The 18144-nt window shown below is 48.9% G+C and overlaps 1 protein-coding gene across 6 annotated transcripts in view; it reads left to right on the forward strand.

Annotated features, from left to right (window-relative positions):
- ARHGAP22 (Rho GTPase activating protein 22) overlaps nucleotides 1-18144 on the forward strand; it is a 173851-nt gene that overhangs the window by 54872 nt on the left and 100835 nt on the right. For all 6 annotated transcript variants that reach the window (XM_028098519.2, XM_088020053.1, XM_088020052.1 and 3 more), the window contains one exon: nucleotides 3987-4186. In XM_028098519.2, coding sequence (XP_027954320.2) covers nucleotides 3987-4186 — 200 coding nt within the window. The remainder of the gene's footprint in view (nucleotides 1-3986; nucleotides 4187-18144) is intronic.

The following is an 18144-nucleotide window of genomic DNA, read 5'->3' on the forward strand; positions in this document are numbered from 1 at the left end:
GAATTCCTGAGACCAGACAAAATCTAGGTCTCCTACTCCTCCGCCATCTTGCTCCGAGCCACTGAATTTTTATTGAGCTCCTACTATGTGCTGGCCCTGTTCAAGACATTATAGGGGGTATGGAAGGCAGGGCAGGTGTATTCTGGGTCCTACCGGAGCTATGCTCTTGTCAAATGAGACCCTTTCAGGCCCTGTTGTAGTAGAAGACAATAGACAGAACGAGAGATGTGGCACTAGAACATTTTGTAAAGCCAGATTCCCCACTAGAGACCCCAGAGGGTCTTTAGAAGGGTGGAAGGTCCTACACAGCCTTTACAGATTCCCTAAGAAGAGGAAAAGGAGAATATGCAAATAGACAGGAGGCCTGAGCCAAATTCTTCACCCACAGGGGCCCAGGTTCCGTCAAGGCTCATGTTAGAAATCTCAAGTAATTAAAAAAACAAAATCCTAGCACCGTTGACTTCATTTTACCATTGATCCTCAACCTATTAAAGGAATTTTAGAGATGAAGAAACTGAGACCCAGGGAAGAAGCAGGGGACACACCTGTCCCCTCTCCCACCTCAGTCCTCTGTCAGACTCCACCAGAATACTGGGGTTGGGGTAACCCGAGTGCCCAAGCCCCTAGGGCCCCATACAGCCCTGGGCCCTGGAACGGGATCAGTCAGTGTCTGGTGAATCCAGCCCTGCTGCAGGCCCTGTACAGCTTGAGATGGGACGAGAGATGGAGGGGCAGGTACAGCCCTGGGAGCTGAGAGGTCCTTCCCGATGCTGTGGGGTCGTGTCAGGCACAGGCCCCCAGCTGTCTGCCAGCAGCTCCGCCCAAGGGTTTCTTCCTGCAGAACAGCTGAGGTGCAGAGCCGAGGCGGAGCGCAGCGCAGACCCCAGGCGTGGTTCTCTGGGCACCTGGAAATGGAAGGGCAGCTTTTCTAGGGCTGCAGGGACACTTCTAGAGAATTACTAAGGCTCATTCGAGAGGAGAAGGGGGCCTAGGTGACCAGGAGACCTACGAGGACCCCAGCTGCTCCCCCACCCCCAGCCAGCTCTTCCAATCGGTTAAGTGAGCAAAGAGAGCGAGCAGAAGCTTTATACAGGGAGTGGAGCTGATGCAAAGATGTCCCCCTGATAAGTACCCTGGTAACAGGGTGAGCTAAGACAGTAACTAAGTGTCATTTCATACTACTAAATTATTGAGTAGGAATGTTCAAATTATGACATTTCATATTGATGGCTATGAAGCAAGTGCTACACTGGTATAATTTTGTGTGTTGTAATATATCCACACGCCATTTTTAGAAGGAAGGGTGTAATGGCACCTAACCAGCTAAAAGCTGTAGAAAAGTCCATGCCTTCTGTCCCGTGAGCCCGCCCTGAGAACCCATCTCCAGAAAACAGTTCTGCATGGAGACACCCACTGCACCATTTCCATTAGCAGGATCCTCACTGCCATGGTAACCAGTGACGGGGCACCACATCCATGCCATCCGTGCACTCTGCCAGACGTGGCCATCTCTCCTCCCGCAGCTCACTCTGGAGGGTCAGGTATCACCCTCCCCCATGCTCCCAGCTTGCCTATCAGCCCACTGAGGCACAGACAATTCACAGAGCTGGCCATGATCCTGTATTTCTTCAGCTGGACCCCATTGTCTCTTTAATTAAATCACTAACATTGGAAGGACTCCAAATACCCAGTGATGAGGGAATCTTTAGGTAACTCACAGGAATAGTAAACAGCCACAGAAATAAAGGAGGGAAGTAGAGTTTAATCTAGTACACATTGGTACTTATGGGGCCCAGGACCCGCAGAAAGGTGGGGAGCAAAGGTAGGGAGCAGCCCGTGAGTTCAAGAGCAAGTGAAGCTCAGCCCTTGGCGCAGGGCTTCAGAGGTGGGCCACTTCCCTGGAAGGAGGAGCCGAGTCGTACCACCTGCCTTCTCTGATTTGCCTTCCCTTTAGTCTCTGAGAAAGACCCTCTGCCCTCAGGGATCGACAGTCCCTCTTCTGTGCATTAGGGTGAGCCTGGAAACAGGCTGCTTGCTCTCTGGGCAGAAGCACAGACAAGACAAGGCTGAAACATTGAGCACTGCCTCACCACAGCCGAGGGAGGGCAGCGGGGAATCAAGGTGGAGAAGGTGCGGACTGACGTAGTCTGGGCTATCACAGAAGCTCAGAGTGGCAGAGAGGATGATGTCTCCCCTTAATCCCCCTGCTGTCGGTGAGCTGACCCCTTCTAGAGCAGGGCCCATGGGATGGCCTCCTTATTTTTTGCTCCTGTAAAAGTGGCCAATTCAGGATTGGATCCCAGGCCATATGTCACTCGAGGCAAAGCTGGGGACCACCAAACTATATGATCTCCTCGGTGAGCAGTTGAGTGTCATGGCACATTTAATGCCATGGTAAGACACAGACATACCTACTAATTAGGGTGGGCCCAAGTAGCCCATCATGTTTGACAAGCATGACTTACATCCATTCCCTGAGCAGCATGTGGTGAGGGCCACACATGTAGAACTGGGTAAGACATCATGTCCTCCCTGCCATGCACCTCGGTCTGCTGGGGCAGAAAGGCAGCCCCAGATAATGGCAAGCCAAGGTCACATGTCCTGGTAGGGGAGGGGATGACTCTCTGAAGGAGATTCAGAAGGAAGTTTCTGCAGAAGAAGTATCTGAGCTGGAGCTCACCAAGCATCCAAAGCCAGGAGTTGAGTGAGAAAGGGATGGAAGAAAGGTCCATGTTAGTGGGACAGCATGGGCAGGGGGTAGGCCAGGCTTAGGGAACTCAGCAGTCACTGGTATAATGGGAGGAGCTCACACACACGCACACACACACAGAATGGTACAACGCCAGAACTGTGGGTCACAGGGAACATGCGTTCCAGTCAGAGGTTAGGCTCCATGGGCTAAGAATTACACGTGTGATTACATTTAGAAGAACTGTCCTTCATAAGTCCAGGATGGCTCCTCCTGGCTACTGCTGCCACAGTATGCTTGATACTGGCCAGGGAGGGGAGAGGAGCTTTTCCTGAGACAGAGGAGAGGGGGGAGGTGGTGGGCTAGAGGAGGGTCAGTAGGGGACCTGTTGTGAAGGGCAGTACCAGTCCCGGCAGGGTGCCGGTCAGTGGTGTCAAGTGGGGAGCAGAGGAAGCCTGCCGGGCAGAAGGGCTGGTGGGCACTCCGAGACGCTGAGGTTGGAGAGATGGCCCCTTTGCCCGGCCAGGGAGCCATAACAAGTTACAACCAGCAGCTGAATCAGAGGCCCCGCTGTCTAGGCCCATTCTGCCAAGATGATCCCAGTGAAGCAACAGGGTAGCTTTTGGGGTTCTGGGCAATGATGTTCAAGTCTGATGCCTCCAGAGAAGGGTGCCGTGCAGAAACCAGGGAGGGGGACTGATGGGGCCAGCTCCCTCGGGGCCTGAGTGACAGAAACGCTGGTGGAATGTGAGCTCCAGGAAGACCCAGATTTTTATCTATTCCTTATTTCACTGCTTTATCCCTTGCACCTAGAACAGTGCTGACACATATGGGTAACTCAATAAATAGCTGCTGAATGAGTACATGGATGAACTATTGAACAAATGGAAAGATGATGGATGGATGGATGGATGGATGGATGGATGGATGGATGGATGAATGGATTTGTGGATAGATGCATGCATTGGTGGGTGGGTGGATGGATGTGCGCATGCATGCACGGATGCATGGATGGATGAACAAACCGGGGGAAATGAAGAACCTAGGAAGCTAGAGACATAGCATAAGCTAACCAGATGGGCAGGCTGTGCCCCTGGCCCAGGTGGATACCCCTAGGCAGCTGCTGCTGCTGCTGAGGTGTTCCAGCCCATGCCCCTTGGAATGCAGGGGGCGTATGCCAAGCACCATCATGTCCTGCTGGCCTAGGCTCCCATGCCCTGGCCACAGGGTAGAGGGGATGCCAGAACGGGGGGGTCACGCATCCTTCATACTCACTGTGTGTGTTTTTGGCTTCCAGCCCGCTCCAAAAGCCTGGTGATGGGGGAACAGAGCCGCAGCCCGGGGCGGCTGCCCTGCCGCCGCCAGCTGGGCCCCGTGCTGAAGGAGGGCTGGCTGAAGAAGCAGAGGAGCATCATGAAGAACTGGCAGCAGCGCTGGTTTGTGCTGCGTGGGGATCAGCTTTTCTACTACAAGGACAAAGACGAGACCAAGCCCCAGGTAAGAGACATACGTCTTGTGTCCTGGGCCATCATGGCAGGGCCCAAGGGGGGCTAACCATGCCCAGGAGAGGGGAGAAGGCAGAGAGATCCTCCTGTCTGGGCCTCTGCTCCTCAATCCCCCAAGCCACTGACTTCACTCACAAGTGGCACCTCATCAGGATTTCCAAAGTGGTTTTTATTCTCAGCCCCCATGTTCCAGGCATCCTAGCTTGTTTTACTGAAGCAAATCCACAGCTCGAGTAATGAACGTGTCTCCATAGAATGTTGGTAGAGAGCATCTTGCACAGCTTAGGAAAGCAAGTCTTCCCTAGGTTCTTTTCAGCCTCTTGGTAACATCCCTGTTACTTCCACTGTCCAAGGACATGGGTACCCAAGACAATTCTAACCTCAAACTGAAATCTGGCTTACCGTGGAGCCCCCGTGTCCAATGCCTCTGCTTTTCAGTGGCTGCTTCCGTGTTCCGCCAGTACTGGAAGATCCGCCTGGTCTGGGGTTAGGTGGGTGGGAGCCTGTGCACGTCTCAGCAGGCCTCCCAGTGTAGAGCTGGGGCCTGGGGGGCAAAGAGGTTGCTCAGTGATGGGCAAGGTGGGAGGAGGGACCTGGGCACAGCCTGAGATCACGTGGCCATCACAGTAGGGGGATGGATGACCTTCCCGCCCCTCTCAATTTTTCTGAATATGTCAAGGGGAAGCATCAGTTGGGTGCTAGCATCTGTTTAACCATCTCCAGTATTTGGGACCCTCCCTTAAAAATGGAGATGGGGGTGGGAAGGAGCAGGCCTCACTCCCGAGCCTTCAGTGGTAATAGTGCATAACGTTCTGTCTTCGCTATTATTCTAACGGTTAACTTCTGTTTGTGAAAAGTGATACTGGTCTCCATCCATGACAGTGATATCACGTCTTCCCTTCTAAAATGTATCTGAGTTAAAAATCAAAAAGCGTTGGGGTGCCCGGGTAGCTCAGTCAGTTAAGCATCTGGCTCTTGATTTCAGCTCAGGTCATGATCTCGGGGTCATGGGATCGAGCCCCGTGTCAGTCTCCATGCTCAGTGGGGAGTCTGCTTCAGGATTCTCTCTCTCCCTCTGCCCCTCGCCAAGCTTGCATGCTCTCTCTCTCTGTCTCTCTCTAAAATAAATAAATAAATCTTTTTTAAAAAAATCAAAAAGTGTTGCACAGCAATGTGGAGGTACTTAGTGCCCCTGTGCACGTCCCAGCAGGCCTCACACTTAAAAATGGTTAAAACAGTAAGTTATACATTATGTAGATTTTACCACAATAAAAAATAAATAAATAACAAGTGTGAGATTCTTTAAGGAAAACTTTTCCATGAATGCTAGTACAGAGGAGAAGTGGGTTGGACACAAATCACGAAGCTGGATCTGAACTATAGCTTAAGAAACCCTGATCTTGTCCAGCTTCCCCGGTTGCATAAGGAAGGGAAACGACCCCAGAGAGGTCGAGTAGAACAAATAGAAATTTTGGAGTCAGGCAGATCTGCATTTGATCTGAATGAGGTCTAGCATGCTAGCTTTATGACTTGGGACAAGTCACTTACTTTTGTTTTACTTTTGGTTTTATCACTACTAACTGGAGACATTATTCCCTAGGTCACAGAAATGTGCTAAGGGTCAGATTATAGACCATATACAGATCTGATTGCAAATCCTAGCCCATGGGTGGGTACCCTCATGCTTCCTCAGCCCTGCCTTTGCCTTGCTCCCTGCCTCCCCGGCCCTACCACTGAGCCCACTCTCCAGATTGGGCACCACATTTCTGGCTTGCCCACCACCATTTTCCTTCTGGCCTTTACTTCTTGTGTTGAAGACCCGCCTTGGCCCTTCAATGATCTCTTAGCTTTCCTGCCTGACCTGTTAGTGTTATATCACTCTGATGACTGGGAAAGTTGCCAGGGTCCCCACCCTCTTGGGGCCCTGTCTGTGGCCCCTACCATCATCCCCTCCTGGCCCAGCCCATGGCACCATCTCCTGGGAGAACAGTGTGTTGATGCTGGGCGAGCCCAGTGGACAAAAGGAACACACTGAGTTGGCCTAGGCCATGTGGTGGACCCCTGCCCCAGGCTTCCCCACACATTCCTTATGGCGAGCCGGAGCTGGCCCTTGCCCATCAGATGCAGCTCCATGAGGAAGCTCTGTCTCCTGGATTTCCTAAACTGGACACTCCTCTCCCTCACCCACCATCTTTTCCAGACTTCAGTGGGTTCTGGTGGAAACAGCTAACAAAATGGTGGCATCCATACCCCCAGTCATCAGCCTGGGCACGGGAGGAGCCTGGGGCCCAATCCAAACTAAACCAGGGCATTCATTGCCAGAGAGCCATTGGATCTCTAAAAGGCCCCAGTGTCTCCCAAAAGATGCCAGCATCATGCCCAGCACCCCTGTTTTGGCCTCTCTGGGCCTGGCTGATGCCTCCAAATCCTCTTGGGACACTTCCTCCCATAATTCCCCCTCCCCGACAAAACCTGATGGTAACCCTGTTGCACAGGTTCCCAATCAAAAGGAGACTGTTGGTTAAATTGGACTCATTTAGCTTCTACAGTATGATCTCAAACCCGCATGCCTGCTGGCAAAATAGCCCACACATTTCCACTTAATTGCATGAACTACATGTAATGGACTAATTCTCAATATCTGGTTCCTGGAAAAATGTGCCCTGCTCACTGTTTACAGTGACAGAAGGGCCCAGGCAGTAAGCACCGTTCTGATAGACAGCCTGTCATCTGTCTAGCAGACATAATTGTGGAGAGCAGGGGCGTCCAGCTACCCTTGATGCTGCCCAGAGCACATAACCCATGATGGGGATGACTCTCAGCCCATATTCTTATTCTCTCTCAAAGCCCTATCGCTTCCCCTGCCCCCTTCTAACTAGTAGAAAGACGAGCAGAGAACATAAGAGCATAGAGACTGGGAAAATTCGAGATGGAAGCAAAGCGACTGCACAAGGTCGGATGGGAAGACTAGGCAAAGGTGTTTAGAACAGAACCTGGAAATGTGCCCCCGTCCTTCCTGCTTTTCCCAGTGCCTGTCAGCAGACAGACTTTATGGATTCCCTAAGATAAGATTCCAGGTTTTTGCATCTTAGTGGTTTTCACTTCAGCTGGAAATGTTTCTTGAGCCATGGAACCTCCCGCCACACTCTTTGTTGAGCAACCCGGTGCATTTCTGTAGTTCGAGGACTCACTTTTAGTCTAGTGATCTGACATCCAGGTCCTGCACTTGTGGGTCTCTGGGCTTTGAATAGAAATGGAAAGTATGACTTTCAAAACATAGGATGGAAAAAGAATGTAACAAATTAAATGCGATCAATTCAACAAGTGGGCAGAAAATGGGAGGAAGGAAAAAAACAAGAGGGGAAGGTAAATAGAAAAGAAAAAAATAAGCAAATGGGATGGCAAGGAATAGGTACAACCATTGCCGTCATCATAACAAATGGGACTTGGTCATATTCACCTGAATCTTAAAAGACAGTGGAAGATTGGCTTTAAAAAAGAACAAAACAAAACACAGAAAGGTTAAAAAACAGAACAATGGAGAAAAGATAAGGCAGCAAGCAAGCAAAAAGAGAGCAGATTTAGCAACATCAAAAGCAGAAATAATAGAACTCAAGGTGATAAGAACAAAAGGGAACAAAGAGAAATATTTCATAATAATACAAATAACATACTGAGAAAATACAGCAGCTGCGAATGTTTATGCTCTTAGTGACATAGCTTTGAAGAATACATAAACAAAGAAAAACAATACTCATTGTCCTCCATTTTTTTCAAAAAGTGAAATTATAGAGGGGCGCCTGGGTGGCTCAGTTGGCTGGGCGTCTGCCTTTGGCTCGGGTCGTGATCCCAGGGTCCTGGCATCGAATCCCGCATCGGGCTCCCTGCTCAGCGGGGAGCCTGCTTCTCCATCTCCCACTCTCCCTGCTTGTGTTCCCTCTCTCACTGTGTCTCTCTCTTCCAAATAAATAAAATCTTTAAAAAAAACTGACACTATAGAGACACATTCACTGGCTATAGTGCAAAAGAAAGACTTATAAATTAAGAACAAAACGATAGTGAGTGAAGGTGTGTGTGCAAAAGAGAAGTTCTATACATGCGGAAATGAAACATATACTTCATGGGGCGCCTGGGTGGCTCAACTGGTTAAGCTTCCAACTCTTGATTGTGGCCCAACTCAGGACTCAGGATCTCAGGGTCGCGAGTAGAGCCCCGCATTGGGCTCTGTGCTCAGGGGGCGTCTACTAGAGAGTCTCTCTCCCTCTCCCTCTGCCCCCCCCCCGTCAGGCACATGGGCGTGTGCTCTCTCTCTCTCTCAAATTTTAAAAAACACACACTTTATAATACCTCCTAAATTAATAAAGAAATCAAAAGTTAAATGTAAACTTCTAGTTAAAGATGACAGATTTAAAAACCCCACAACTCCAGGGGCGCCTGTGTGGTTCAGTCAGTTAAGTGCCTGCCTTCAGCTCAGGTCATGGTCCCAGGGTCCTGGGATCGAGCCCCTTGGGGAGTCTGCTTCTCCCTCTCCCCCTCACCTGCTCGTTCTCTCTCTGTCTCGCTCTCTCTCTCTCTCATATGAATGAATCTTTAAAAAAAAAAAAAACCCACAACTCCAGTAAAGAGCACTGACAGGTGCTTTTGAAGGTGTGAACACAGCTAGTTGGAAGGGACAGGAGACAGCCACCATCACAGCACTCTGGATGCTAGAAAACAGATGGGCAAGAGGTAGCTGACTCAGCAGACCCCAGGGAGCTCAATTCTAAGCCAGCACTGGGAGAGCACAGAAATCTGTCTGCTTTGCAAAGCAACACCCCTCACCTCCCACCAAAGGTTCAGGAATTGGCAAGACCACTTAACTCTGGAAATGAGGGCAAAACAGGAGCCAAAACCAGGAGAACTGGTGGAAGGTCAGCTTGAAAAGCAGCGAGGTCCCAGATCTTCTGAACAACCTCATGTCGAGCCTGACCGTCCTCCCTCTCTGGTGTAATCCTGGAGTTGGTTCTCCAGGAGGGCTGGGAGAGAGGCACTCCAGGCTGAGGACACCTGCCCCGCCGTGGGCGGGAGCACCATCTCCAGAACAGGAGGGCAAGACCCAGGGTGACGGGCTCCAGTTACTCGGCCCTCCCCGTCTCCATCCCACAGGTGGCTCCCAGGCCCCAGCAGTCAGGAAGAGCCCTCAGGAAGGAAATGAAGAACTTTCACTGAAGAATCTAACAGGCTGAGAAGAAAAAAACAAAATATACCGACAGCCGGGCTTCCCCAGTGAGGCAACCCCAGCCCATCTCTCTCTGTTTGCCTGCCGTGTAGACAGTTCTGTGCCGCCCCTCATATAGCTTTCCCATCACTGTTTACAGAACCACTCCTAAGTAGGGGCAAAGTGCTTGGGGTCACTACACATTTCAGGAAAGAGTCTCATGTGAAGGACAGACGTGCACGTAGGAAAGAAAGAAAAAAAAACAAGTTGGAGGCAATGAAAACCATGCAGGGGGAAAACTCTTTTTTTTTTTAAAGATTTTATTTATTCACTTGAAAGAGAAAGAGCACGAGTGGGGGAGGGGCAGAGGGAGAAGCAGGCTCCCCACTGAGCACGGACCTGGGGCTCCATCTCAGGACCCCAAGATCACAACCTGAGCTGAAATCAGCTGCCTAACCAACGGAGCCGCCCAGGCGCCTTGGGGAATAAAACGTTTATATAAAACTATCTGCAACATCCTCAGGACAGACTATTAAAATGGACAGTCAGAGAAAAAAACCAGTTCCCAGAACCCAGAAATAAAATGCCAGAAACAAAAACCCAAGGGAAGGGTTGGACGAAAAACGTGACACAATCTCCCAGAAAGAAGAGAGGGAAAACGGAGAGGAAAAGAGAAGAGGTAACCCAATGTCTGAATGGGAGGAGTTCTAGAAAGAGGGAAGAAAGGAATCCTCATGGAGGGGCTTCATTTAGCTTAAACTTCCGGCAGGGGCGTGGAAGCCCTGAGCGCTGACCCACAGAACCACTGTCACTGTGGACCTGCTGGAAGCCACCTGGAGTGGGGGCATAAATAAAGCGAAGTCTCTGCCTTCCGTGCTGGGAATTCCATCAGTAATGCTTAGAATTTTCATTCAAGACATGGTCACGTAAGCATATTATTTAGAAATGAACATAAGGAAAGAAAGAAAGATGCCCCGTGGGAAAGAGCCGAAACTGGAGGCTGAGATCTGGACCCCGTAGATGGGAAAGAATTGCTGTCTTAAACCCCACCTTGTGGCACAATGTGATTCGTTCAGCTGTGTTGAGATAGGACCTTAACTGGAAAAGCGAGTGAAATAAAACTGAAATAATTTATTTGGGAGCTTTCAGAATATGAGCTGCAAGGAGGGCATGGAGAGTAACGGGGTGACCCAGACACTTGAGACTTATCTGTATTCTTTTAATTTCTTACAGTGAGACTGTATTCATTTAAATCCATACCTTAAAATTTTCTTAATTTAAACAAGAAAAAGAAAAACTCAAGCCAGAGAGGGAATGTGACAGGGACAGAGCCCCAGAAGGTGGATGAGCCGAGGGGTCAGAGGGCTCCCTCTTCCAGACAGAGCCTCTGAGCCCAGCTGGTCTCTGCATAGCTGGCCGTGGCACATTGGAGGTGCTCAGAAAATGCACTTAAAGTAAACCTGGGGGGCCTGTGTGTCTGGCAGCTCATGCCCAAGGAGGGAGCCCAGAGTCTTTGAAGACCAAGTATGAGGCTCATTGTATTGGCAGGAACACCAACCACAGACAGGATACCAGAAGGTGGATGTGGAGGGGCTTGGGTGCTGCATCCAGGAGGCTGGGTCCTTATTCTGTCAATGGTGTTAGGGGGCTCTGAAGGTTTGGGGGCTCAGACTTGGCCCTCAGAGCTCTGAGAGGGAAGTCATCCAACGGCAGCACAGGCAGGGGTTGGGAGGGAGGCCAGGCTGGAGGCCAAAACACCATTCAGATGCAGCTCTTGTCCTGACATCTGGTGTGGCCTAGAAAACCATGGTGCCCAGAGCAAGGGGATGAGGAGGCTTGGCGGCTGCAGAGGAGAAAGCATGGCAGGTGCCGCCCGCAGCCTCGAGTGGCAGCGTCTCTGATCTATACCCCAGGAAGCTGATGCAGCCGCAGGCTTTCGCAGGGATGATTTAAAAATCCCTGTTGGAGAACAGCTGGGTTTGTTTTTGTTTGTTTGTTTGTTTTTCCAGGAGAATAAGTGATGAGAAGCTGGGCCATGGGAGAGGAGATTGATTTAACGTTTGATTTAATTTCGAGTAAAATCTTGGTATTGGCAGAAAGAAAGACAAGATGGATGGGAAAGCAGATATACTTCTAGGAGCGAACATTAACCCTGGACAGTCAGAAGCCAGAAATCTTAAAGAAGAAACCTCTGGGGAGGGAAGAGAGGCCATCTGACCCTAGAGCTTGAAGGTCCCAGGGAATGTGCCAGCATGCAGCCAGGCACTCCTGCCCTCTGCCACTGCGTACCAAACGTGTACAGCACAGGGAAAGCGGTGCTGTCATGAGCTGGTCCCTCGGGTCTTTGCCCCTGGAGAAGGTGCCTGGATTTTTCGGATGAGGGAAGTGGGGGCTGGCGTCAGCCTAGGTTAACAGGTAGGCTACCATAGTGCCTGAAGTCACAGATGTACAGCGGGTCAGCTAGGGGGCAGCTCTTTGCAGGGCTGCTTAATGTCTGCCCACAGAACCTCTCAACCTTGCCTATGTCAGACTCTGCCCACCACAGCCCTTATCTCAGCCCTGTCTGGGGGCATAATCAAGATGCTGTCAAGGCTGGTCAGAGCCCATCCTGTGCTCACAGCAAGTCACGGGGCAGCCCGTGCCTCAGACACTCCTTCCGAGTCTAGACCTTGTAAATCTGACTCAGCTGGAGTTGATTTGGCGCACACTAACTGAGCATCCTTCGTAGGTTGTCGGCTGTTGCTCAGCCCAGCCCCAAAGATGAGGATGCTGAGGATGCTGTTGTTGCATTGCTGTGGTTTTATAACACTTCCTCAGCTGAATGTCTCTTCTCCGTTCTGGACTGTCAGCTTCATTCAGGGGGGCTTCAGTTGATCTCATCCCTTCTCTTTTCCCACCACCCAGCACAGGGCCAAGCACGTAACTAATGCTCGGTAATATCTGATGCTTACATGAATACAGGAAGGAAGGAAGGAAGGAAGGAAGGAAGGAAGGAAGGAAGGAGGGAAGGAAGGAAGGAACTGAATGAATGAGTGAATTCTGCACGAGCCTTGTGTTGGATCCTCAGTAAGAAAATATTTCATCGTTTTTGGAAAATGCCTGATACTTGGCAAGGAGCTTATAGAACGGCCTTCCCCTATTAGAATGTAAGCTCATCAAGTTCAGAATTTTGTCTGTTTTGTTTATAACCAGTCCTCCTTGTGCAGAACAGTGCCTGACACAAAGTAGAAACTCAGTAAACACTTGTTGAATAAACATTCATGATTTCCTTTGAGCCTCCCAGCAACCCTACCAGGGCAGGTACAATTCATTTCCATCGTACAAATAGAGAAAGTGATGCTTCCCACGGTGGAGTGGAAGCTTGTGTACTATAATTTTCCATATTTGGAACCAGAGAGCCTGAGTTCAAATCCCATTTATACCACCTATGAGCTGCAGATGCGAGGGAGATCACTGAAGCCCTGCCCCCCTTGCTCCCACTTTTGGTGTGGTGTTCTGGGCCCTGGCTGCACCAAGGGTCAGACGATGAAAGTTGGTGGTGGTGGTGTCAATGCTGCCCAAACCCTCAGAGACAAGATTTGTCCAATCCTTCAAGAGGGATCTAAAATAGAAGAGCTCCAAAAAGTGTTAAGAAGGCTTCTAAAATGCTATAAACATCGGGGTGAAAAACAAACTGAGGGTTCTAGAGGGGAGAGGGGTGGGAGAATGGGTTAGCCTGGTGATGGGTATTAAAGAGGGCACGTTCTGCATGGAGCACTGGGTGTTATGCTCAAACAATGAATCATGGAACACTACATCAAAAACTAATGATGTAATGTATGGTGATTAACATAACATAATAAAAAAAAAGGAGAAGGCTTCTAAAAAAAAAGAAGAAGAAGGCTTCTAAAATGAAATGTGAAAAGCAAGTGACAGATCCAGAAAGTGAGGACCACCCAAATCAGCAAGGCTCTCTGAGAGCAAGCATGCACATGGTCCACACTGCCTTCTTCAATTAGGAGTCCAGGCCAGTGGGTGTCAGGACTGCTATGGGCACCCAGTGTCTGGACCCCAGCAAGCCGTTTTACAGAATCCCACGTGATAGGGAAGAAGGACAGATTTTTGGAGTTTGGCTTCACTGCTTTCTAGCGAGTAACCAGAGAAGGGATTTCCCTCTCTGAGCCTCCGTTCCTCGGTGTGAGATGAGAATAGCCATGCCTACCTTATAGGACTACCCTGACAGTGAGATTCAACATGTAGGTAATCCCCTAGCGGTGATCTTCTCTCCTGGGTGGAACTGTACCAGCAAGCCACCCAGCTCAGTCAAGTAAGAGGAGTCCCGCGGCATGGACCATGGCCCTGATCTTGGCTGTGCCTTACTCCGTGGGTTTGAATCCACATAAAAGCAAACACTTATATGCCTTATGAACCAGGTATAGTTCTAAGAGCTTCCTTTTTAACTTGCTGTCATGCTCACAGCAACTGTACAAGGTATGTGATAAGATCGTCTCGAAGGACAGCCACCACCCGTTCCTGTACTCCCTCCCTCAGCGTCCACTGCTCCTCCCAACAGGAACTGGAATCTAGTTCCCCTCCTCTGTCCCTGATGAGACAGAAGTGATGCTGGGCAAGTGCCAGGTTCGGGCCCCCGAGACTCCAGGCAGTTTATGCTTTTGCTCTGGAAAGCTGCTGTGTCCTATGAGGATGCTTGAGTTGGCCACACAATGATGAGGAAACACGAGGAGGAGAGAAACCACAGGGCCCAGACAGACGAGTGAGGCCTCCATGGACCTTCTAGCCTGTCCCAACCATCAGCTGCAGACAGCTGAGGGGGTGACCGTTGACTGTGCTGGGGGTGGGGTGCGGGGGGCGGGTGCAGGGTGGGACTGCCAGCGGTGTCCTGCCTGCACTCCGGGCCATGGAATCATGAGAAATAATGAAAAAAAAAATCAGTTTTTTAAGCCACTAAGTTTTGGGGGTGGTTCACTCTACAGCAATAATTGACTGAAACAATTGAGGAATGATCATTATCAGAGACAAATCCCACTTTCCAGAGAAGGAAACTGAGGCACAAGAAGTGCCTTGCCTAAGATCACACCAAGCTAGACAACATGAGCACCAAGATCTAAAACTAAACAATCTGACGGCAGAATCCACTGTCTTAGTCGTGATGCTGTGGTGTGCTCTTGATGATATTGAAAAACCAAAGACACTCTTGGTGAATTTGCAGAGGTGGGAGGGGCTGCAAAGGTGGAAAACAGCACTGAGATTCAAAATAACCTGGCCAGGCTGGTTTCATGGGAAATTGTTAAAATAAAATATAAAATCCTCCCTTTGGTTCAAAAAAATCACTTGATTTCTCAGATTAGAGAGACCTAGGTTAAGAACAGGCTGAATTAGGCAGAGTTAAGAGTTGAGATCAGCTTCAAAGCTCAGTATAGACTAACAGTGAGCTGTGGTTGCCAGAGGAACTGGGGACCATGCGTTGTGTTGAGATGCACAGAAATTAGAACAAGGGAAGGGAAAACCCATTAAGCTCTGCCATGGGCAGACCGGGTCACAATGGTCACATGATAGCCCCTCGAAGCACACACTTTCAGCGCAGCAGGACAGCCAGGAGGGCGAGGGGTCTGAACACCTATCCACATGGGGGACAAACTGAATAAATCATCTGGAGAAGACAAATCCTGGAGAGGGCACTAGTTCAGGCAGGGCACCTCACGTGAACAAGACTGTATCTATTCTGGGAACCTCCAGAAGCCATAGCCAGGACAAGTAGAATTACACAAAGGCCACCATGTCCCCCCATATGGGAAGAACCCTCTGTACCAGTGGAGTGGTCTGCTGCTCAGGGCTGAGCTCCAGTCCCTGGTGCTGTGCAAGCTGAGGCCAGACCACCACTTGGCTTCAGAGAGAGAGTTGGTCATCGAGTGGGAAGTTGGCCAGAGATGATCTCTGAGGACCCTTTCAACTCAAAGCCAGAAGGTCAGCGAAGACCTTACAAGATAAAGAGGACTGGAGGCACAATAGCTAGAGTCAGCCAAACCATAGTGGTTTGCAGAAGTTCCATCCTGGATGAGTAGAACACAAGGTTGAAGAAGCAGCCTAGCTCCAGGGGTCTGACCCAGAGTTCCTGCTGTTGGCGCCACTCTCGGTCCTGGGTGGCCATTTGGTAAAGAGCTCCAACTGTGGCCCTGGCCAGGGTCTTCATGGAGACATGGCTGGTGACAAGAGAGCTGATAGATATAGACCTTGATGCCATGGGACCTTTGCAGTTGGTGTGTCCAACTGGTCACCTTTGGCTTAGTGAACTTGCCCCTGACTTCCTGAGAACATCTGGAGAGGCTGACTTCTCTTCTTCCTTCCTACTTTCCACCTGCAAATCTCTGCACAGAAGAGCAAGTGACTAATGACTTCCCTAGCTGCTACCATAGATCTTGCCACAGCAAATCCCAGTTTATCTCGCTGTGCTCAGAAGGAACACACGAGTGTGACGGAAAGGTGCTGAAGTACCGCAAAAGCTCTGCTCGCTGCCTCAGGTTAACGCCAGAGCTACTGAACAGGTGTCCTCCGCAGGGTGTTCGAGGTCACCGTGAGCTAACTGGGGACTGATGGTAACATTACCGTTAGTGCTGCAGAAGAAAAACTAAATAATACATGTTTTCTTGTGCAAAACATCCTTAGGGACAACTTGGAATGCTTCTTTCGCAAAGAATTACTCATTGGAGTCTTTAGAAAGAGAAAGTCATTTATTGAGGATCAAACATCAGAATTTGTGGCTTTTCTTAAAGGAGGCTTTATATTTTTGAAGCTGTTTGAGAAATATAACTTTCTACTATTAAACAGATCAAAATGAAAATTCTAGTCAATTTAAATCAACTAGAAATGTCTTTCGTAGATTCAAATTGGTAAAAGCAGCCAGCTGGTTTTTAAACAATTTTTAAACAATCTTTGGTTAAAACACTTTTTTTTTCTGCATCTGGCATGTGAAGGAAAAATACATGATTGAAGGAATCATCCCAAAATGTATGTTTTAAAGCTTATCTTGACCGTACAGCAGTGGTTTTGGAAGCGGGCCCCCAGAATAAGGAGACCAGCGATATCTGTGGGTACCTAGCACTAATCATTATAGGGCAATATTTGCCACTGTTCTGGGGAAAGAAAACCAAAATACTAAGAGGCCTGATGACACACGCAAGAATCTATAAACCGCAAGTGACAAGTGTCTGGCTGCCCCGAATTCTTTTGTACCCAGTCACTGCCTGCAAAACAGATCTTCACCTTCTCCAGAGGATGTCTGTGTTTCCCTGAGTGCGGCCTGACTGTTGATGCACAGGTAATGAGCTTCTCTCAGGGTCTGCTCATTTAAGTCAGCACGGGTATTAGCCTACAGGCCTTAAGTGTCTCCCACTTAAAATCAATCCTTTGGCTTTCAATTGAACCCAGTTAATTTACAGTAAGAGCTACAAGACTGATTGGTAAATTGCTAGTTTTGTCTATTACTAGGCAGAAAAACAAATCAAATGACATTGAGGCAGCATGGAAAATATATTTTATTCATTGTTTAGACCGGAATAACTTACTTTTAATTATATCTGGGGCATTCTAGCTCCTTAATACAATTGGTAGACTGCCGAGCAAAATGGGCGAGATTGGGAGGGTCATTGTAGGACTGCTGCCTTGCCTGGGCCCCTGAGGATAAAGGGAGCATTTCCAGAATGAGCAGCAGCTTTTTTTTTTTCTTTTCTTTTCTTTGTTATTTAAATTCAATTAGCCAACATATAGTACATCCTTAGTTTCAGATGTAGTGTTCAGTAATTCATCAGTTGTGTATAACACCCAGTGCTCATGACATCACGTGCCCTCCTTAATGCCCGTCACCCAGTTACCCCATCCCCCGTCCCCTCCCCCCCAGCAGCCCTCAGTTTCTTTCCCATAGTTAAGAGTCTCTTATAGTTTGTCTCCCTCTCTGATTTCTTCCCATTCCATCTTTCCCTCCCTTCCCCTATGATTCTCTGCGTTGTTTCTTGTGTTCCTCATACGAGTGAAACCATATGAAATTGTTATTCTCTGATTGACATATTTTGCTCAGCATAATACCCTCCAGTTCCATCCACATCGATGTAAATGGTAAGATTTCATCCTTTCTGATGGCTGAGTAATATTCCATTGTGTGTGTGTGTGTGTGTGTGTGTGTGTGTGTGTGTGTGTGAAAATTATCCAGAAAATGGATAATTTTCTTTATCCATTCATCCATCGATGGACATCTGGGCTCTTTCCATAGTTTGGCTATTGTGGACATTGCTGCTATAAACATTGGGGTGCATGTGCCCCTTCGGATCACTACATTTGTATCTTTGGGGTAAATACCCAGTAGTGCAGTTGCTGGATCGTATGGTAGCTCTATTTTCAACTGTTTGAGGAACCTCCATACTGTTTTCCAGAGTGGTTGCACCAGCTTGCATTCCCACCAACAGTATAGGAGGATTCCCCTTTCTCTGCATCCTCGCCAACATCTCTCGTTTTCTGACTTGTTAATTTTAGCCATTCTGACTGGTGTGAGGTGGTTATCTCATTGAGGTTTTGATTTGGATTTCCCTGATGCCGAGTGATGTGGAACATTTTTTCATGTATCTGTTGGCCATTTGGACGTCTTCTTTGAAGAAAAGTCTGTTCGTGTCTTCTGCCCATTTCTTGACTGGATTTTTTGTTCTTTGAATGAGTTTGAGAAGTTCTTTATAGATCTTGGATACTAGCCCTTTATCGGATAAAAC

The sequence above is a fragment of the Eumetopias jubatus genome, unplaced genomic scaffold (assembly GCF_037043125.1).
Source record: "Eumetopias jubatus isolate StellerSeaLion01/CBP00866 unplaced genomic scaffold, mEumJub1_p1.0 scaffold_17, whole genome shotgun sequence".
Taxonomy (NCBI): Eukaryota; Metazoa; Chordata; class Mammalia; order Carnivora; family Otariidae; genus Eumetopias; species Eumetopias jubatus.